This window comes from Lycium ferocissimum, chromosome 2 (assembly GCF_029784015.1).
Source record: "Lycium ferocissimum isolate CSIRO_LF1 chromosome 2, AGI_CSIRO_Lferr_CH_V1, whole genome shotgun sequence".
NCBI classification, from domain to species: Eukaryota; Viridiplantae; Streptophyta; class Magnoliopsida; order Solanales; family Solanaceae; genus Lycium; species Lycium ferocissimum.
In genome coordinates this window covers 68,455,270-68,477,152 of record NC_081343.1, presented here as the reverse complement: position 1 = coordinate 68,477,152, position 21,883 = coordinate 68,455,270, and the positions used below count along the sequence as shown (strand labels likewise).

Genomic DNA, 21,883 nt, shown 5'->3' with positions numbered 1-21,883 from the left:
AAAACTCTAATAATTCTAAAGACTTACCAATAAGATACTTGATACACCAATAGATTTAATTAATTATGCAATAGAAAAAAATGTAACATAAGTGATATTTTTTAAAAATTAAATTTAATACTTTTGCAGCATGAGTTTGGTAAGCCCGGCCTGATGCAAATAGTTGGTTATACTAGGGCAATTTGTAGGATTGCCCTTCACTTGGGGTGGTCTTTAATTTTTGCCCATCAAATTGGTGATCTTTAATTTTTGCCCTGCGCTAAAAATTCCTTAGTCTCGGGTTTGAACCCTCATTCAGTCAAAAATTTTAAAATAAATCACAAGGTAGAGTTTGGATTAGCAGGACAGAGTTTTGCCTAAAAGTAAAATTATGCTTTAAGGCTGAGTTTTGTGGCAAAACTCTGCCTTGTGAAAATTTCTTTTTTTTTTTTTTTAATCGAGCCTAGGGTTCGAAAGTGTAACTTGGGTGATTAGCGAAGGACAAAAATTAAAGACCACCAATTTGCAGGGAAAAATTAATGACCGCCCCAAATGAAGGGCAATCCGCGTAAAAAAAAAGTTTATACTATGGAGCCGTTTGGACATGGTTTGAAACCATAAGATGAAATCATGTTTGGACATGCAATTTGGATTTCTTAAGTTGTATTTTTTCTAATAGACATAAAAACACCACAAGTTGTGAAAACTATCAAAATATTCTTAATTCTTATACAATCTTACCAAAAGAACAAGTTATAATTCATAAAAAAAATTAATATGCTACTAGAAGGTCTTTCTAAAAAATACAACATCAATTGATCAAACTTTGGTTCAAGAAAAAAGAAAATTTAACATGAATAGTAATATAACTACTCTTTAATATAATTCTCTAATATGATAGACATAAATAAAAGTTGGTAAATGACTGGTGGGAGTAATGGTTAAAAATATCTACCAACTTATAAGTCAAATTTTATATTTAAAATTTTTAAAATCATGATTTAGAATTTCCAACTGTCATTTCAAATCTATGTCCAAACGTGCAACTTATATATTTGAGGGCCAACAAACGAGCGTGGAATATGAGGTGAGTTCCACAATTCATCGGGTCCACGTTGTTATATCTGGTATCGTTCTTTTAAGAGTGGATTCGATTCTCCCAGCAATTCAGTCACAACATATAACTGCTTAGCCATCTCACCTAGCAACCACCATAACTCAGCCTCAATCCAACCTCTAACACCATCGCCAATTTTCATTTTTCTTTTTCTCAAATACCTTTGTACATAAACACCAATTCAATTCTTGCGTATCCAATCGATAAGTCTTGTTGCATTAAGTGTACATCTCGTGTATAGATTCAAGTATTGTACCCACTTTAGATGATGACTGCCATAGGAAACGGTTCGTTGATTTATTGTGCTCAGTCGGAATTTGACTGTGCTAAGACATGGTCGACCAAGTTAGGGGTTTTAAAGCTAGGGGCATGTAATTGCTCATTGGGCTTCAACATTACCGGTACCAGCTTCTTAGCGCATACGGAGACTTGTAGAACGTCTCGTATCAACGGAAAAGCCGGATACAATTCAAACGATGAAATGACTGTAAATGATTGTCGTAGCTTTTCTGGTATTCATATTTGGCTTTTGTTTTCCCCACTTTACTTTACGTAGAACTGCCCTCTGTCCGGACGTACAATAATTTACATATTTAGAAATTACGTAAAAAGTACTATGAGTCACAATAATTAAAGATTTAAAATATTTAAAGGGTATACGAATAAATTGCGGTTAAAAAATTTTCTTGTTTGACTCTGGAAATCCGAACTGTATCAGATGAATTGGGACAGAGAGAGTAATTTTTTCCTCTGTTTTCTTGAGGCACATTATGCCGGTAGGCTGTAACTGCTAATCTATTATGGAATATGCAGGATGTCGCTTTTCAGCAGCGGGCGAAGTTTTGGACTCAAACTGTATGTATAATAAAGAAATTTTAACAATGTATATTTGACTATGATCTGAATTCTGAACCAATTATCATGAAAAAGGAGTTAGTGCAGTTAGCATTCACACTGGCTCTAAATCTTGAATCTTAATTTGTATGGATTGGAACCAGTGTGAAATTCTGATTCCTGGCTCATATTGCCAGAAGGGGATCTAGGTTTTGAAGTTTATGAGTTCCTACAAGGATCTCAAGTTAACTTAAAATACTAACTGGGTTCACAGTCAACTATTTATAAAAAATGTTTTGAGTTTTTTTAATAGAAATACAAGATATGAACAAAAGGCTAGATCCGCCCCTGCATATTGCTATATCCTGTGGAAGTATTAGAAGTTGTTAACCTCTGATTTTCCTTGATTGTTTGGACATATTTTTTCTTGCCTATGTGCAAGAGACGAAAGACTACTTTGATTGTTTGGACATATTTTTTCTTGCCTATGTGCAAGAGACGAAAGACTACTCTTTCCATGTGGCTTAGTATTATTTTAAGTGGAATAGTTACTGATGTGGCGAATAATCTAACTAGGTAAAAGTATACCTCAGATGTCTACAAACTGGAATTCAGCAAACATTGTTTGGCACAAGTGCTCTGTAGAGAAAAGCGACAGAGAGGAGTTGCTTAAGCAAAGGGGTTGTGTTATATGGATAACTGGTCTCAGTGGTTCAGGTTTGTTTAACATTCCATAAGCTCATACCAGCTATCAAATTTTCTAAACCTCTTTGTCACTTTATAGTTTTGCAGATACTTTTTTCTATATGATGCACTGGCCGTTTCTGTATTTACTTGATTTTTGTTTTGTTTTCTGAACATGCATAGGATACTTCAGAACAATGCACTAGTTTGAAATGCTTTAATCTATCATTCTGGTACCAACAAAAGCATTTCTAGTTTCTCCAAAAGCTATTTTGCCAACATATGTGGGTCTAAACATGCTGGTTTATAGTTATTACTCCATGTGAGTAGACATACTTGGAGCACATGGAATGATTGTGGCACAATAATCTTAATACGCGACCAGTTATTTTTTTTTCTTGACATTGCTTAAATTCTTTGTTTTTTTCTTTTTTATTAGCACCAAGCACCAACCCCAAAAAAGTAGATAGAGGCATCAAGCAGTACTATTATCCTTATTGCTCTTATTGCCTAGTTTCTTTCTTCAGTCTATGAGCTGTTTAAATTGGCACTTCCTATTTTTTTTCATTTTTAAATATTAAATATGATATCAGGGAAGAGCACCGTGGCATGTGCTCTAAGTCGTGGTTTACATGCTAGAGGAAAACTCACTTACATCCTTGATGGTGATAATGTTCGCCATGGTCTGAATCGTGACCTTAGTTTTGCAGCTGAAGATCGGGCAGAAAATATAAGGCGGATCGGTTGGTTTCTACCTTGTCCATGTTCCAATGCCATCATGTTGTTCCTTCTCGGATCTAACAATTGCAAATGGTTATTTCACAGGGGAAGTGGCTAAGCTTTTGGCAGATGCTGGAGTTGTTTGCATTGCCAGTTTGATATCTCCCTACAGAAAGGAGCGAGATGCCTGCCGTGCTTTACTGCCTGAAGGGGATTTCATTGAGGTTTGTACAAGGAATGGTACCCACAGGATTAGCTTGTAGAGTGAGAGCTCGCTTGTTTTGCACATCTGAACAGCTGATTGAATTGGCTAATTTCTAGGTGTTCATGGATGTTCCTCTACATGTATGTGAGGCAAGGGACCCTAAGGGATTGTATAAGCTTGCTCGAGCGGGAAAGATAAAAGGTGCTATCTGTTATCTCAGCGTTTCTTTCTTTTGTGAACTACGAAATATATTATATAGCTGTATGCAATCTTGCCCAAAGAATTAGGTTAATATGAAAAGTCAGGCCATATCAAATAGGTGATCTGTGAATTGAGTTTGCCTCTCTTAGCTATTTAGTACCTGCTACTCGAACTTTTGTGGCACTGCCTTTGCAGGTAGGAGACCACATAAGAAAACGATTCTGTTGATACATTCGAGTAATTAAACATTTCACAATTAGGAACTAAATTTATTCCCTGTCCTGTGTGATTTCATCTTTTGTGGCATTCAATTGATTCTTAGTTCTTGAAGGTGATTATAAAATGGCACTTTGGCAATTTGCAGGCTTTACTGGTATTGATGATCCATATGAGCCACCCCTGAAATCAGAGGTAAGACAAATCTCCCTTCTTGCTTAAACTGATTTAACATGCTATACTGATTTGAAGATTGAGTGCTTGCTCATATAACCAGTAACTGTCAGTATTCAGATAATCAGCATTTCCTGACGTGACCTATGTATTGAAATTCAAGATAAAACCAATTAAGCAATTGATATAAGTTACAATCGCTTCAACTTTCTTTGGATGTAGATTCAGTTGCACCATGTTTTCAATAAAGAGGATAGAATTAGAAATCATGGCTTCTTCTCTAAACTCTAATTATATCTGGATCTTGTATCTCTTCATTGCGCAGATAGTGTTGCGTCAGAACCAAGGGCTATGTGATTCTCCTAATGATTTGGCTGATGTGGTCATCTCATACTTGGACAAAAAAGGATACCTGAAAGCTTAACTGCTCCGGACCTTATCTTCAGGCGAAGCTACATGTTTCCTTGCGTATAAGTGGATAATAATATATGTAGATTGAGCTAATTTGTAAACTAAAGGCCTAGCCCTGCTATTATACAGGGTTAGGATCTGATCGCAGAAAGAAGCATTGCATTCATGTGTCAGTCCCTCACCCTCTCGACGTCTTAAAAAAGATAAAAACATGAAAATTTGAAATCTACCCTCGTTGAAGCTATAAGTTGTGAAGAAAGATACGTGAAACATAACTACTAGACGTTTTGACTGACAAAGATACGAGTGTTAGAAACATATTCTACAAAAACTGGTAAAAATATTCTGCAAAAACTGGTTGCTATTTTATTGATATGGATTCTTCATCTATCTAACCAGTCAACAGAAATAGACAAAAGATTGGCGGAATCATAAATAAACAAAATTCAGAACTTAATTTTGGATTTGCAAACAGAACTTGCATTCTGGAATTTGGTGAAAACTGAAATGTCACAGGTGCTAACTGTTGTGGCTTTGAGCTTCAAGACTTTCCACACAGTGACCTTCCCATGTAAAGTGGTTAACGAAGTAAAATTCCAGCAACCAGAAGCTACATCTCCTGAGAAAGCAGGATTCTTAGAGAAACCATCTGAATCAATTAGCACAGTTGTTTTCAAATCATGATCTGCTCTAGCTGGGATGGTGTCTGCTTGAATTGGTGCTTCTGCTGCTGGATCGCCGTGATAAGTCACATAAGCTCTGCTACTCTTATACTTGAAACTACCATAATTCCTGTTGTGGATAGTGAGGATTAGACCAATTGTGAGGTTGAGGTGGAATGCTGGAAATAGCTCAAATCTTATGGACTCTAATGTGACAGACTGAGTTGTGACTTTTGGATCTTTTGGCTTAAGGATAGTGAAATATAGGATAATGCCAACAACTAGAAGAATAATTAGGAGAATTGCTGTGATGCCACAGCCTATTTTGAGGGCTTTTTTTGTCCTTGGGTTGCAACATCCCATAATTCAGTTTCTGCTGGTATGCTGAGAACAACAAAGGGAAATTTAGAGAGTATTTACACCACGAGTGTTGACGATTACTCATTGAAGAAACACCAGATGGAGATTATTCCTAGGTGGCTGTGTATTAACCAACGATTAGGAGGTGAATCCAACTCTTTCTGTTTATGTTTTCTCAGATTCTTTTGGCTGTTTCTAATTTGTCATTGTAATTGAGATGATAACAACAGAAGAAGAGTTGTTTATTTGAGGTTGTACACTTCAAATCTACACGTATTATCAGCTTCTTGTTTCCATCTATTAGTGCTTTGAGGGCTTGTCAAGTTCACACAATTAGTTCTTCTAAAAAATGCATAAAGAATACATTTTCTTTTCTTTTGTCTTGTACATGGTCTCCTCATCAAAGCTTGACATCGTTATAGATATCTCATGCCACTCAACTTCTATGGATGATCCTTTTATTTCAGAAACTCAAGTTATTCTTGCTGGTCCAAATATATTGCCTTTGGACTCACATACCAACTATCCAAATCATCATGAAGAAAGTTCAATTAGGTCTGAAATTCTGATGTAATAATAAGCACGCTAGACACATTATACAGACCATACAATTACTACCGCGATCAATCTTCAGAGGCAAAGCAGAAATGCTTTACCTTGACACCAATTGTCTGCCGCTAGCAGTCCAATAACCGCACTAACTTTAATGTAGAAATGTCGAAATAACTTAATCAGAAGATTTTTTTTCTTTTTCTGGCAATACTAAAACAGTGTCAACGTCTCTTTCTGGAATTGACAAGGACAACGGCTCAGGTAGCCTCACATAAAATACAGGCTGTAATGAGCAATAGAAACTTTCAATAGTGAAAGAATGGAAGATGAGTGCTGAATAATAGAATCCTTGTCCATCTACAGGTGTCAACGTCGTTGAATCATTAACTGCATATCTCTGGCCACAGAAGGGAGCCATCTCTCCCCCCTAATTTTTTTTAACGCTGCAACTCTATCTTCCTCTCTTTTAGCAGCTGCTTTGGCTGCTGCTTCTCTTGCTTCTATTCTAGCCAACAATTGCTGGTAAGCATTTTTTGATGCAGCTAAAATGTCCATCCCATCAACAGCAACGATCTTGATTTGGTTTTTAAACTGTGGCGACCACAAAGGGACAAGTGAGAAGGTGAAATAACAAAACATTGGAGGTGGATAGAGAGTTTAAAATAAAAGTTTTCACTAACTATGAATCAAAACGAGAAGAAGAAAAGACAAACCTCTTTTGAGTTCTCATCAAATTCCTTCCCAGGACGAATTCTTGGTTTCTTTCTCGGTTGTTGGAGTTCATCTAGCAACAAAGCAGGGACGTTAATTTTTAGTTTTACACTCTAGTCTTACTACTGATATCTTTGAGGGATTTACATAATGTGCATCCTCTCAACAGTATGCATCTATAGTTGCTCTATAGCAATGTGTTCAGGCGGCAAAGGAGGGCAAGTAACGGTTAAAACTCACCCCACTCACCTAGTTCTCCCTCCTGTAAGTCATTGAGGGATTCTGCTGCAGATTATGTCTAAGTACAGTTAGTTCACCACACCCATCCTTCACCCTGCCCCCTTATCAAAATAAAATCAGAAAGAGGAGAAGCCCAAGTTTATGTTGCATCCAGTGTTCACCCCACCCCACTGTATGCCTAATATTTTTGACAAATTAATTCCAATAGATATACACCTCACTTCTGTAGTTTGGTCACTTGGCTCCTCAAAACTATTTTCTGATGGCATTAAAAGGCAGCAACATTTAAGGGTAGTAATTCAGCAGATTATTCCTTTCGTTAGTTTTTGTTAACATCTCTACTAAAACGACGACAGAGTAGGTGAAACAACAAATTAGACATCTAAAAGATAGCCCGAATAAGAGCAAATTTAGGTTGAAGCATCGGTAGTTGCTGTTAGAAAATAGCATGGCTCTTCTGGCCAGCAGCTTTGGTCAGCATTTAATACCGACTGTCAGCCTGCTTATGACCTTATGGGATTCTAGCACGACATGGTTATCCTTGTGGCCATTACAGTTTCTCTGACTACTCCAGAAGATCGACTAGCCTGCTTCTTCCCTTTCAGTTGCTTCAAATTCTGGATCCCCCTCTCAGATATTTTTTGTTAATTTTTGTTCATCAACATACCTCTCAATTGTATGGAAGATCACCTTCCTACATGTGCAATATTCTTGTCCGTGAAGTATACCAGTTTGACATTGGCCACTCTAATGCCAGCAATCAATGAAAACAAAGACCACGGGCATAGAGGAGGAGTTAGCCAAGGATCTCTTCATAATTGTAATATTCAAGTCCTTTGCTTGCCATGAAATCAGGCAGTACACCTGACTAAAATTAATGTCTACTTTTATCCATCTTAATAAAGGAACTAAACAGCAGTAGTAGATTGCTAGATTTCAGAGTTAAAATTTTGATGTGAATTGCCACATACGATAATTAAAAAGGCAAAGTGCCTATACTAAAAGTTCAAGAGAGTGCACTGCTTTTTGGCATGATCCTTATAGAACCAGCTTTGATGTGAAATTCCCAGATGTTAAGACCCCAAGGAGGACACCAATCAATGATTTGAGCAATTGTCAAGCTGGTCCAACCTCCTTTCATTGTGTTGGTAAAAGTTTGCCCGACAGCCACATTGTATCTTTTGACACTGACTTGGTATTCATTAGTCACATTTTTTTATTTTTTTTTACCAAGTTATTTTGATTTATTAAGAATAAGTAAACAATATGCCTGGGAACACTGTACCATAGCCTTTCCATTATGCATCTAATATTTTTTATGCCATAAGTAGAAGCAAGTTAACATAATATCAACTTTAGCCTTCGATTTCTATTACACAAGGTTAGTCAGTATTCTTTATTTTATCCAGTCAAATTTGGAATTTAAGAATGTTAAACTAACAACAAACAAATTTTAGCAGCATAGGGACATAACAATCAACAAATTACTTGGCTGAGAATTTCTTTTCTTTTACCTGTGTGATCAAACACAATCCCAGGTGGAGCACGCTTAAACAACCGGATTCCACCTCCATTCACTGAGGGTTCTTCCTGTGAAGCATGATCAGTATCTCTCACTATTTCTATAGTCTTGTCTAGCATGTCTTCCAAAGTCTTCTGAGCCTGTTAGTGTCCATTCATGAAGATGATTCATCAAGCAATGACCACAGTAGCAAGCAAATGTTAGACCAAAATGTGGTTAAAGACCCTGCAGGAAAATTACAACAATCTTGCACGGTGCAGCATGAAAGACATACATTTTCAAAAAATTAGTAGTTTCAATTGTCATGTGATTCGTGCTTGCATGATAATAATCAGGCTATGAGAATAGAGACAGAAGACTCCCTAAAATCGAGCTATAAAATTTGAAAATGAAAAAAAAATAAAAATTGGAAATGCTATAATCGAGCTATAAAAATGAAGGGATTTCTGGAGTATCTGTTTGGATGGCTGTTAAATATTTTTTCATAATGAATCGTATTATTTGTATTGTTTTGATGAATACAACGTTTGGATAAATGGTATTGTTTCCCGTCATTACATAATGTCAAACATCAGCAATTTCAAGGATAAACCTACAAAAAAAGTAGGGTACGGGGTAGAGCTACTATAAAAAGGTAGGGTAAAGGATAAAATAATATTATTAGATAATAAGTGAAGACAAAATGAGAAAAAAGAATAAGGTAATGTCGCAATAACACAAAATGGGTGGTTAGACAAAATGAGACTTTTCTCGGATTTAACATACGATACAATAAAGTATAAGTAACAATCAGAACAAAACACAACATACAATAGGTAACAACCATCCAAACAAGATATGTTATCATCGGAGCACTCACTGGTTGAGTTAACAAGAGTTGCAAGGTATAATCTTGAAGCAAGCAAATGAGAATGTGAAAATGGGGAAAGGTACCTTTATTTGATAATATTTGAGCTTCTTGGGTCGTAAAGTATCAATTTGATCTTCTTGGGAAACAGATTCTCCGTTAGTAGGAGTGGCTGAGGAATGAGTAGTTTTGCCAAAAGTAGTAGTAGCAGCAAGAGAATCTATGGCGGCTCTCCATTCAGCATCTCCATCCTCTTCACTGCTGCTGCTGCTGCTCCCATCACTACCCATCGACTATTTTTTCAGGGGTTTCCGGCGGTGTCACTGTTGGCCTACAGCCTCTGATTCTTTGGGTTCAACTTTTGTGGCTCATTCGCACTTACGTCCCTATTTTGTGCGGGTCGCGATTGCCCTTATTCGGTCGGTCTTTAATTTTGGTCCCTCAAATTACTAGTCTTTAATTTTTATCTATTTTTTTAAAAAAAAAAAAATTACAAGGCAGAATTCATTGCGCAAAACTCTCCTCTCTATTTAAGGTAGAGGTTTGCATTAAGACAATTTTTTTTTAACTCACTTAGAATTTTGCAAAACTTTGCCTTAAGGCCTAATTTTTGCCCGAATATGCTTAATTTTGCTACGAAACTCTGCCTTGCGATTTTTTTTTTTTACTGAGCTCAAACCCTCAACCTCGAGGTATTAGGCGAAGGGCAAAAATTCAAGACCGGCAAGTTGAGGGATAAAAATTAAAGACCAGTGCCTTTGAAGGGCAATCCGCACAAAAAAATGATCAATACTAGCAGTACTTTGTAAGGTATAAGTTTATATTTTAGCATAATAATATTCCACAAGTTATGTCCCGCATGACTAAAGAATTTATGCATAAGTTCGATTGCTAAAAAGCAAAACTTAAAAGACCAGCCTATTTGAAGGTGAGTTGAGGCGTTTAATTGGAACGGCTAATTTGAGTGTCTAAATAATATGTCATGACAAGTTTAAGAGGATGAGTATGTATTAGGGCTTATTTATATGTTAAAATCGACCATACAAAATAAAAATAGGGAAACTAAGGGTTTTGATTTTAATTACTTCACTCATGTACATTATAGAAATTTGATTTATGATGATGACACATATGAAAAAGCTTTTGTTGTGATTACAAAAACAATATTATAAGTTTAAAGTTTAAACACTGATGCTCCACAATATGCTCATCACCCGGAGAATAAAGCTCATCACCCGGAGAATAAAATGTACAAAGTAGACTAGTTATTGTGTAGACGATGATTGTACTCGTGAAACATAAACATTTTTAAGTGTCGTTCAACATTTTGAGGATGAAGAAAGATAAAAAAGACGAATGACAAAACTTTTATTAAAATTTCTCATAAAATTGAGCATTTTCGCAATTGATGCCAAATTCGTATTTTGCAGTTTCCAATACATATTATACTTTTGGAAATTACATTTTATTTCTAGAACAATTACAAATTCAGATTTTCGTCATAAGAATATCTAGCTGAGCATAGTTAACCATTAATTAATTTAAATGTGCACTTTTGCTCATTTTGCATATGGATTTTGACAACGATTTAACTACTCATAAGTTATATTAAATTCGAACTATTACTTTATATCTGAGAGTAATATAGTTTAAAAATAATATGTTTCTAATAAAAAGTACTCCATAAAAGGCACGTTTTTATGTTAGATTTATTAGGAACCATCACAAGGCCAAAATAAAAAATTTACCACAATAACGGGTTAAATGCGCAAATACCTCTATTTTCTATTTTTTTTTATTTCAAACAAAAGTAATATGACAAATATGGGTCGGGCCAGTGAATGGGTTATTGGGGTTGAAATTAGGTCCAGATTTAGACACCGGAGAAGAAGGTCCAAAGTGGCCACCGTAGATATTCATACGATGCTATAAAGCGGTATCGCCAAGAAGATATTTCAATAACAAGCTTTAAAGGTCTTGTAAAACCCTAATTCAGCAGGATGGGGAAGAAGCAACATAGTAAAGATCGAATGTTCATAACCAAGACAGAATGGGCCACTGAATGGGGCGGCGCCAAATCTAAAGAACTCAAAACCCCCTTTAAACGCCTTCCCTTCTATTGCTGCGCGTAAGTTGTTGTTTTTTTTTTTTTCCTCATAACTTGCCGTATTTTAAGTTAATTGCTTTTGTTAAAATTGGCGTTTAATTGTATATGCAGTCTTACATTTACACCGTTCGAGGACCCAGTATGCACAAAAGATGGCAGTGTTTTTGAAATAATGTAAGTTTTTCTTGCCCCTCAGTGTTTCTATTTCAAGCTGGATTTTCATCTGGGCATTTAGTATTAATTGATTTTTTTTGTTTTCTGTAGGCATATAGTTCCATACATCAGGAAATATGGGAGGAATCCAGTGACTGGAGCACCTATGAAGCAAGAAGACTTAATTCCTCTTACTTTCCACAAGAATTCTGAAGGTAATACCTTGATTTGAAGTTATTTACTTAATGGAAAGAAAGGTATACTTGAAGTTGCAAAGAAATTGTGTATGTCTTGTCTGACGTTGAATGTGGGATGATCGATAATTCACTTATGCCTATTTCGTTCAGTTCAAACTTCCACTCACAATTTAAAGATGAAAACTTGCATCTTTAGCCTTTGGTAATTAGGGTAGATATTCATCAACAACCGAATGTAACCCCACAAGAGGGGTCTGGGGATGGTGGTGCGTACGCACCTTACCCTACCCTGTGAAGGTAATTAGGGTAGATATTCATATACCTATTAATTCTACTAGCTTTGGGAGGGCAGTGATATTAGTAGTTATTGTCATTTCCAGGAATGGGATGAAAACTGGTGTCTTTTTGTTTCAGGAGAGTATCATTGCCCCGTCTTGAACAAGGTTTTTACGGAGTTCACGCATATAGTTGCTGTAAGAACTACGGGAAATGTTTTCTGTTATGAGGTATGGTATACTTGTCTCCTGACCGCTATTCATTTATGCGCCTCAAAGAAAAGACATCTTCTATTTCTTGCATGGAGAGTTTGATCCAGGCTTTCTTGCTTAGGCAGTTAAAGAATTGAATATCAAAACAAAAAACTGGAAGGAGCTTCTCACTGATGAACCATTCACTAGAGAAGACCTTATAACAATTCAAGTAAGCTTCTAAACTACTATCGTTCCCCTCTGCTGTTATATATGCTTAATGAGAATGCTGACTATTGTTTATATCAATACGTTTGAACATCTATCTGCAGAATCCCAATGCATTGGACACCAAGGTGCTTGTAGATTTTGATCATGTTAAGAAAAGTTTAAAGGTTGATGATGAAGGTGAGTAATTTTTTTATTCATACAGGTTTTGCTGCAATTATGGCTCTACTGCTAATAAGTGTTTGGTACTTCATCAGAAATTCAGAAAATGCAATCTGACCCAACATACAACATAAATATTACTGGGGACATCAAGCAAATGCTTAAGGAACTTGGAAGTGAGAAAGCGAAAGAGATCGCACTGCATGGTGGAGGTGGCAACAAGGCACAGAATGAAAGAGCTGCTGCCCTGGAGGCTATTTTAGCTGCAAGATCACGTATCAAAGATGACACAAAAACAAAAGAAAATGGTGAAGGAACAGTAAAGCAGACTTTCAGCATTGTGGATGCTGCATCTGCATCAGTTCATGGACGAAGTGCTGCTGCTGCAAAGTCTGGTTCAACTGATAAAACAGCTGCGCGGATAGCTTTGCACATGGCGGGTGAAAGGACACCAGTGAATGCTAAGCTGGTTAGTTTTTAGAAAGCAATCATCTCGTTCCTTTTTCTTTGGATCAATTCACAGAGAGTAATTTTAAACATGCATGCATAGTTTATACTTTTCATTTAGAAACCTTTATGTTCATGCTAGATATCCGTATGCTTGGTGTGCTTTCAGAATTGCCCAAATTACTTTCTGGTCTATTTCTAGATTTTTTTTTTTTCTATAACTAGTGATACAGCCTGAGTAACGTCGTAATTTTGTCACTTCACCTCGTAAAAAAATTAGGACAGAATGGAAGAAAAAGATCTATATAGGGAAATCCCTGTTAATTGGAAGTATGTTTTAGCCATGTCATGTTTACTTTATGTCTTATTATTTATTATTGTATTTTATATGAGTCTAAGATATGTTTAAATGGAGCAGTATGGTTAGTGAGGATTCATGTAGTTGACCCTAACTTGTTTGGCGTTGAGGCATAGTTGTTAGTTGTTGATTTTGTCCTTCTTGTTGCGAAAAAGCATCAGTAATAGTACACAGTAATAATAAGCATTAATAGCACAAGATAATAGGACGACGTAAACAACAACAACAACTATGCCGGGGGTCTATCGTAAAAAGCCTCCCTACCCGTCAAAAGGTAGGGTAAGGACCCGCAAGGGTGGCTCAGTTGGTTGAGCAGGGGGCTTTCATAATGGAGGTCTCAGGTTCGAAACCCCCTGCCTACAACAGCAGGGGATTTGCTTTCTGGGTCGAGCTCGTCGCACGGGGCTTGCCTAGTGCGGGTTACCTCTCTTGTGTGGTTTGCGAGCTATTGCACAGGAGCTGGGTTTACCTTGTGCGCACCTGAAGGGTAGCGGCTGCGGGTTCCCATGTCATCAAAAAAGGTAGGGGTAAGGTCTGCGCACACTCTACCCTCCCCAGACCCAACCTGGTGGGATTATACTGGGTATATTGTTGTGGCTTGTCAATATGGTTTCTTATCTGGATAATCCAATTTACAACCATGTCTCACTAGTGAAAACATAGTACATAATATGGATGTATGTTTATAAGAATTTGCTGCTGGTGTAATATTCCTTCTTCACACGTTAATCAAGAAACATATAGTTCTTTGTTATGGGACATAGACAAGATGGTTTTTACACATTGCTTTACACCTAGTAGCTATCAGTTGTGCCCCTTTTTAATTGCTTACAACAGTTGACATTGGCTTGCATTTGGAATTTCATGTTCCATATGTTATTCTCTTCATGTAGTTTCTGTTAACATTTTCTTGTGTAGTTAGTCTTAACTTCTATAATGTTGAGGTTTTATGAGATACTAGGTGCAACAATCTTTTATTAGTAAAAAAAAAGGATGCGAGGTGCAACAAGAAAATAACGGAGAACCATGATAGGAATCTGTTGTTTTATTCAAAGTGATTTATAAAGCTATTCAACTCTTTCAGGTTAAGAGTCGTTTTACCACTGGTGCTGCTTCACGATCCTTCACTTCCACCTCCTATGATCCAGTAACAACGAATGAATATGAATATGTTCAAGTTGAGAAAAATCCCAAGAAGAAAGGTTATGTCCAGCTGCATACAACACATGGTGATTTGAACATTGAGCTTCATTGTGACATAACTCCAAGGGCATGTGAAAACTTCATTACTCTTTGTGAACGAGGATATTATAATGGAGTAGCTTTTCACAGAAGCATCCGGTAATGTGATACATTTCTAATTGAAAATAGTTGTAAAATCTTTGTTTATCAATAGGAACTATTGAATGTCAAGGAACTTATTTGTCCACATTTGCAGGAATTTCATGATTCAGGGTGGAGATCCAACTGGTACCGGGAAAGGAGGTGAGTCTATCTGGGGAAAGCCCTTCAAGGATGAAGTGCACTCCAAGTTGCTGCATTCTGGTAGAGGTGTTGTTAGCATGGCTAACTCTGGTCCCCATACAAATGGCTCACAGTTCTTCATACTGTACAAGTCTGCCACTCACTTAAATTTCAAACACACCGTCTTTGGTATGGTTGTTGGAGGCTTGCCAACACTTTCTACTATGGAGAGCGTTCCCGTTGATGACGATGACCGACCTCTGGTTAGTAGGAAAAGTAACTCTATATTTAACTCTCATTCAACAACATAGCATCTTGAGTCATGCCTTGGAAGCAAATAATATGCTTTGATTGAGAGTAATCAACTTAGGGAGAAATACTACTATAAAAGACTAGTTTACGTATCTGAAAGCTTACTCTGTTAGTTTCCATTATTGGAACCAATATTACGTGATTAAACCAATATTTCAAAGACTAATCTGTGGGATTTCACTGGGTATGTTGTTATTGTATTACGTGATTACACGTTAATATGGTGAATACTGATATTTCTCTAATACAAGTGATCGATCTGATAGTATCTAATATAAATTTTGCTTATTTAAATTATTAGAAACACGTGATTACATGTTGATATGGCGAATACTGATATTTCTCTAATATAAATTTTGCTTATTAAAATTATTAGAAACAGTTTCGTAATCCAAACTGAACATGTCAAGAATCTCCATTGACCTGCTTAGCTTTTGGGGTAATTTTTATTCTTTCATTTAAATTATTAGAAACAGTTTCATAATTGAGACCAAACAAGTCAAGAATCTGTTTTAACCTGTTCAGCTTTGGGATAAGGATGAGATTTGAAGATCTTCCCAGTATAGACCTGTACCGCATATGTGTGTTAATTTATCTTCCCACCTGTTCGGCTTTCTGAGCTCTTGGTTGTTTTATGCCTTTATATATAATGCTTTCTTATTCCAAAGAATACTTCATCTTCTTCCAGATAAAATCTTGTTGTCAAGTGACCTTTCATTTGTCTGGGTATTTTCATTTAGTCTTCCTTTATCTTTCATATCCTTCCCCTGGACAGAGCCCAGACTTGAAAATCTTGCTGTCTCAGCACATTGAGTGTTTTCATTTCTGATGTAGATTTTTTTAAGCCGACAGTTCTTTGGTCTGATGCCTGAGTCCTTAATTTTTTTGCTTATGCTGCCTGTGCAGGAAGAGATCAAGATAATAAGTGTAGAAGTTTATGTCAACCCCTATGCAGAGATGGATGAAGAAGAAGAGAAAGCAAAGGATGATAATAAAACTGAAGATGAAGATGATGTTAGTATTGTTCTTTTTCTTTTGCCTTTTGATGACAGAGCCATTTTGCTTGTTTGGTTGGATCTATTAATACTCTGTGTCCGTCTCTCTCTTTTCTCTTCCTTCCTGTGTTCCAGGAGAAAGTTGGATCATGGTACAGCAACCCTGGAACCGGTACCTCAGAGTTTCAAGCTGCTGGCAGTGGTGTTGGGAAGTATTTGAAAGCAAGGGCTGGACAGGCCGATTCCAAAACTACTACTGATAGCAGTCTACCACCTATTTCTGCAGCAAAGAAGAGAAAAACGGGCACATCAGCAGAGCTTAAAGATTTTTCAGCATGGTAGACTTGCAATGATCTGTTAATACTGTGACATTGAATCGCATTCAGCAGACAAGTGTAAGATGGAAGCTAAATGGTTAGGATCTAAACTTTGATGTGATCCTTCTTTTTTGAGATTATCAGGGTGATTCAGTTAGATACTTAATAAAAGCACATGAAGAGATGCTTTGGGTGTAGTTTTACTGTTATTTTATCAACTAGAGGAACTGTTATCATCTGTAACATATTCAATCCTGATATTCTGAACTATAGTTATGTCTGTCTGTGTACTATGAACAATCGATGATTCTAGGGTTAGAGTTTTTCTCCCAAATGATTTTTAATTCGGTGGAGTTTACTTTAGTCCATTTAAGTTTTGTTAAAGACTCTCTCTCTGTTCATTTCGAGTATGGAAAAGAAAGGAGAAACAAGAAACAACGCTCTATTACACTTGTATAGACATTTGCCGACATGTTTTTTTGTTTTACTATGGTAGTACTATTATTAACATTTATATAGTAGGATTTCTACCGCTTCTCCCCTTGTTCAGAGTGGTGATTGGGGATTAAGGTTTTGATGTTTTGCTTGCATGCTAGTCTCCATATGATATTCCTTGCAATGGAACCTATACTATGATTGATGGGATACTCGACATGCTTGCTGGGATTATGACAAATCAGGTTGCTAAAGTGGCAATTGAACTTCGGTTGGTAATTCTAGCCTTGGAGGTGAAGAGGATTCTAATGGTGAGGTTTAAACCCAGGAAGGAAAATGTTCTTTTTTAATTTCTTTTAAGTGGTCCCATGTGGAAATTAAATGAGTTGGATTATTGACATGATTATGTATACATGACAGTTTTATGCATATAACAAATTATCTCTTGAGATGAAATCTTCCTTTCTTTTGTCGAATTTTATTTTATGTGAAACATAAGATAGTTGAAGTATTATTTTTTGATACAGGAATTACTTTTATTACAATAAATAGCAATTGGATAATTGGCCATGAAATTAACCTATACTCTGAGAATAGATAACCAGAGCACTGTGTTTAGTTGTCGCTCCAAAAGCCTCGCTTAGAAGGTGATACAGTGTCACGTTGTTTGTGGTTGCTTGCTCAAGGCATGATCTTTCAGGTTTAAGCAATTTGTAACCATTTGGTGCATGAGAATCTCGTGACTGTTACTGTTCTAAGTTCCTATCTAGGCGTTTCAATATCTCCATGGTGTAAAAAGCATTGTTCCATTCATTATGTAACAAAGCCATTGTAATTGATAGTAGAAAGAAAATAAGGTGGAGGGGAAGTACTGCCTATGACATTTTCACACGCATGTGTTAAAGCCGGCATGAATGGAGCAGTTAATAATGGGGTTTCTTCTTTTAGGAATCTGCAGCAATGGACAATGGTGCTGACTACTGAGCTCTGATACAAAGCATTTCTTAATGGGAGTCAGTGGTGGGACTTCTACTTAAACAAAACAAAAGCTGATCCCCTTGTCCCTTCAATAAAAATTGGCTCCCGCACCTGCCTACTCACTACGTTCTCTTCTTTGACCACTTCATTATAAAGGTGAGTCTCCACTTCAAGATAATATTCATCATCCCCCCTTTGAAAATATTTTCAGTCAGAGAAATTGAAGAAGAAGAAAAAAAGAAAAAGAAAATAAGAACTCCCTAAAGGCAGATCGAAATTTTAACCAGTTGGTGTGTTCTTTTATACATTTTTCCGCCGAGGCCAAGGTGGATTCAGAATTCGAACTTTATTGGTTTAGCTTTAAGGTTTTTAGCATTGAACCTATTAAAGTCTTAAAATTATAAATTCAGACCTATTATTTAGTACAATTTTATAAAAAAAATTAAAATTATACCCCTCATCTAAAGTACTGGGTTTAGGTAAACTCAGTGTGTCCAAGGCTTAAATATATTCGATTGCAGGAACGCAAGACATGATAACCATGGGTTAGGTGTGCATGCTGCGAGTTTGAATTTTGTCGCAAGCTAAAACCTGATATTCAAGTGAAGTAAAGGAATAAATTCATTATCCACTAAATTTCGAACCGTCTAGTTTTTGAACATATTTCAATCATTAAAAAAATAAGAATTATTTTATTAATTTCTTCTTTGTGGCAATGTGTTCTAATAGATTAGGTAGGCGTTTGGACAAGCGATTTCATCTCATGAGATGAAATTCCAAATCATCCAAAAAGGCATGATTTAGGATTTCAAATCGTGATTTCAAAAATTTTAAATGTAAAAATTGACCCATAAGTTTATATTTTATAAAAAAAGACCCATAATTTTTTTAAATGTAACAATGTTGGTTCGTCTTCTCAGTCATCTGATCGGGAAATGTATGCTCGGCATGAAGAGATTGTTCGTACAGTGGGAGAATTATATTAAAGAGTACTTACATTGCTATTCATGTTAAATTTCCTTTTTATTGAACTAAAGTTTGATCAATTGATGTTGTATTTCTTATAAAGGCCTTCTAGTAGCGTATTAATTTTATTATGAACTATGACTTGCTCATTTGGTAAGGTTGTATAAGAACTGGAAATTTTTTGATGGTTTTCACAACTTGTAGAGTTTTTATGTCTATAAGAAAAAATACAACTTAAGAAATCCAAATTGCATGTCGAAATATGATTTCATCTCATGATTTCAAATCATCTCCAAACGGCTGCTAGGTGTGTCTACACTACCACTGCTTTTTACCTACATCCAGCCCTACTAGTCACTAGGGGTGGGCATGGTATGGTAGATACCGATTACCATACCGAAATCGAAATTTTTCGGTATTATGGTATTTGGTATGCATTTTTGGAAAGTTTGGTATTCGCTACGGTATTCGATATTCATAATGAAAATACCGAAATACCGAATACCATACCAAAGTGTATAATTACATATACAATTCATATATCTCACTATTATGATACCAACAAATATATAAACTAGTATTATTATAAAACTAATTGTTTAAATGTTGGAACTTTGACTACTCTATCTTGATTTAAATGTTTATTTTGTGTAATTGATTTATGAAGGGGATTACTTGTACTTTCTTTTGAATATTTTTACATGTGTAAGGTGTTTAGCACATAATAATTGAAACATTTCTTAAGTAGCGGAAGTCATAATTCTCCACGATATGAGTATATGTAAGTCGAAGTCGAACAAACTATGGTACCGATTTACCGTATGGGAAAATACCGAAACCGAACTTTAAAATACCGAACCATACCGAATTAATTTGATACGATAATGGTATAGTATTTTTAAAAATCGCAAATCAAAATTACCGTACCCAAGTTTCAAATACCGTACCATTTCCATCCCTACTAATCACCAGACATTCTACACTTGCTAGCCTAGATCTGGAAGATTTTGCCACTTCTAATGTAAGAGTTGGTGAAGGTAAATTTGGATCTACATGCTGAGCGGTATTCACAATTTAAGTAAACTGCAAGCCTTGACGAGAATGTTTTGATTTGACGAGCGCGTTTTTTGTGTCAGTGATTTTGATTACATGAAAACAAAAAAGTCAGTCTGGTCAACTAGTGGTGGGGTTGCATTCACTCCATCACAAATTAGTCCCTCCACTTTGGACGCGACCCACTCTTGGGTCAATAGGGAAAACAAGAACTAAAGAAAAAAATTAATTTCTTTAAGCTTCACCAAGATAATAATTTCAGGTTTTTATATATCAACTCGCCTTAAGATTTCCTTTACTATACCGGAGACATTTAGGTGTATATCGTAGTCATGTACAGCGGAGTTAGGGTGCAAGGGGTTTATCCGATTTTTCTTTGTCGGAGAATTACCCTATATGTACAAAGTCAAAAGTAATTTTATGTATATACAAGAAATGTTGAATCATTTTGACTTTGATTCGTAAGAGTGACGTTTTCTTTACATTTTTGTTTTTAGTCCTTAATTTTTTCTTTTCCTAGAAGTGTGGCTTATTTTTCAGTCACTTTGTGTTAGTACTTTGTATGTCATCTTCAAACATTCATTGCAAGAAGATTAATTAAGTATTACAGGTATAGTACATAAATTGTTAGACAAATGATGACGTAGAGAAACCGAGTATACTGGTGAAAAGTTGACCTATTAAACACGCAAACACATTACATATATTGTGTTGATAATTAATTGAAGCAAAAAGTAGAGACAATTAAAAAATAAACTAAGGAACTAAATTGCGATTGTCCTCTTAAGTTGAGTTAAAAAGTTGTTTAATGATCTTTCGTAGTCATCTTTTAAACTAATCCAACGGCAATCTAAATTATTCACAAGAGACATTATCATATCATTTCCAGTTACATTAAAAAAATTCTTGTGGGGATTATGTTGCTGACGATCTTTTTGTTTTATTTTATATAATTATGTGTTAATTAAGCGTCGATGTGTAAAGGCCAATCTATCTGTTTGACATATTCTAACAGAAGGAAAAGAAGAGCATATTGGAACAACTTGAATTTTATAATTTTGAAACCCCAAAGCTGAAAAATAATTCTTGGGAGAGTTCCCAAGAGAATATTATCTTTTACTATAATTTATTTTTCAAAAAGAGAATATATTACTGTATATATCTTGGAAAATTGTGTTGGAACCAAACGTGGTTGTGTTGCATATGGCAATGACCATTCTACCCTTTCTCAAAGCATATAAATTTTCATTTATACTTGAATCATAAAGAGTAATACAAATATTCTTTCTTTCCTATAAATGTAAGTAGAGCAATTCTACTACTCATTCTCTGAAAAGAGGAGTACAAAACAGGAAAAGTCTCCAATGATTGTAGGATAGAGCCAAGAATGTAAATGACAATTTTGAGTACTAGCTAGATACTAATGCAATTATATAACACGTACACTGTGACAAAAATGGGCGAAGCGCCAGCTTAATTCAAGACTATCTTTTACCTTATTCATTTTACAGCTTGCTTTGATAATTAAACTACTATGTCCTTCCCCTTTAATTTGAATGGGCGCAAGCTCCTATAGTTCTCTTTTGAAAAAGCACTACTCATGTTAATGCAGTGTCTCAATTATGTCAAAAAAAATACTTTTTAATTTTCTCATATTATATTTTCCTTTAAAAAATATTTTTTTTAAATTAAGAAAATGAATTCACCGGTGATCGTAGAGAAATAAGTTTCATATTTGACGTTCTACACTCATCATCTCTTCTTTATCCCCAACACCCCCACCTCCCCATCCCATTTACCCCCACAAAC

At 35.8% G+C, this 21,883-nt stretch overlaps 4 protein-coding genes across 5 annotated transcripts; 2 read left to right on the top strand and 2 right to left on the bottom strand.

The window, feature by feature from the left end:
• Positions 1-1,045: 1,045 nt before the first annotated feature.
• Positions 1,046-4,707, top strand: LOC132047074 (adenylyl-sulfate kinase 3-like). 2 transcript variants are annotated; one of them, XM_059437969.1, is made up of 7 exons: positions 1,046-1,608; positions 2,507-2,647; positions 3,208-3,357; positions 3,440-3,558; positions 3,656-3,726; positions 4,103-4,151; positions 4,456-4,707. In XM_059437969.1, exons 1-7 carry the CDS (start codon positions 1,362-1,364, stop codon positions 4,552-4,554), a joined length of 876 nt encoding a protein of 291 aa, XP_059293952.1. In that variant the 5' UTR covers positions 1,046-1,361; the 3' UTR covers positions 4,555-4,707. The 2 variants fall into 2 exon arrangements, with proteins under 2 accessions (XP_059293952.1, XP_059293951.1); XM_059437968.1 differs by having other exon boundaries at positions 3,656-3,740; positions 4,105-4,151.
• Positions 4,708-4,987: 280 nt separating this feature from the next.
• On the bottom strand, positions 4,988-5,566 carry LOC132047896 (uncharacterized). Its single transcript, XM_059438872.1, has one exon. It carries the CDS (start codon positions 5,564-5,566, stop codon positions 4,988-4,990), a length of 579 nt encoding a protein of 192 aa, XP_059294855.1.
• A 699-nt stretch (positions 5,567-6,265) lies between these two features.
• On the bottom strand, positions 6,266-9,834 carry LOC132047075 (uncharacterized). Its single transcript, XM_059437970.1, has 4 exons — positions 9,522-9,834; positions 8,581-8,728; positions 6,829-6,899; positions 6,266-6,706 (listed from the first exon to the last, which is right to left on the bottom strand). Exons 1-4 carry the CDS (start codon positions 9,723-9,725, stop codon positions 6,482-6,484), a joined length of 648 nt encoding a protein of 215 aa, XP_059293953.1. The 5' UTR covers positions 9,726-9,834; the 3' UTR covers positions 6,266-6,481.
• Positions 9,835-11,259: 1,425 nt separating this feature from the next.
• On the top strand, positions 11,260-17,098 carry LOC132047073 (peptidyl-prolyl cis-trans isomerase CYP65). Its single transcript, XM_059437967.1, has 11 exons — positions 11,260-11,563; positions 11,654-11,716; positions 11,807-11,910; positions 12,307-12,398; positions 12,502-12,591; positions 12,692-12,767; positions 12,845-13,218; positions 14,639-14,895; positions 14,993-15,281; positions 16,237-16,344; positions 16,461-17,098. The coding sequence occupies exons 1-11, from the start codon at positions 11,436-11,438 to the stop codon at positions 16,665-16,667; spliced, it is 1,788 nt and encodes a 595-aa protein (XP_059293950.1). The 5' UTR covers positions 11,260-11,435; the 3' UTR covers positions 16,668-17,098.
• Positions 17,099-21,883: the final 4,785 nt, after the last annotated feature.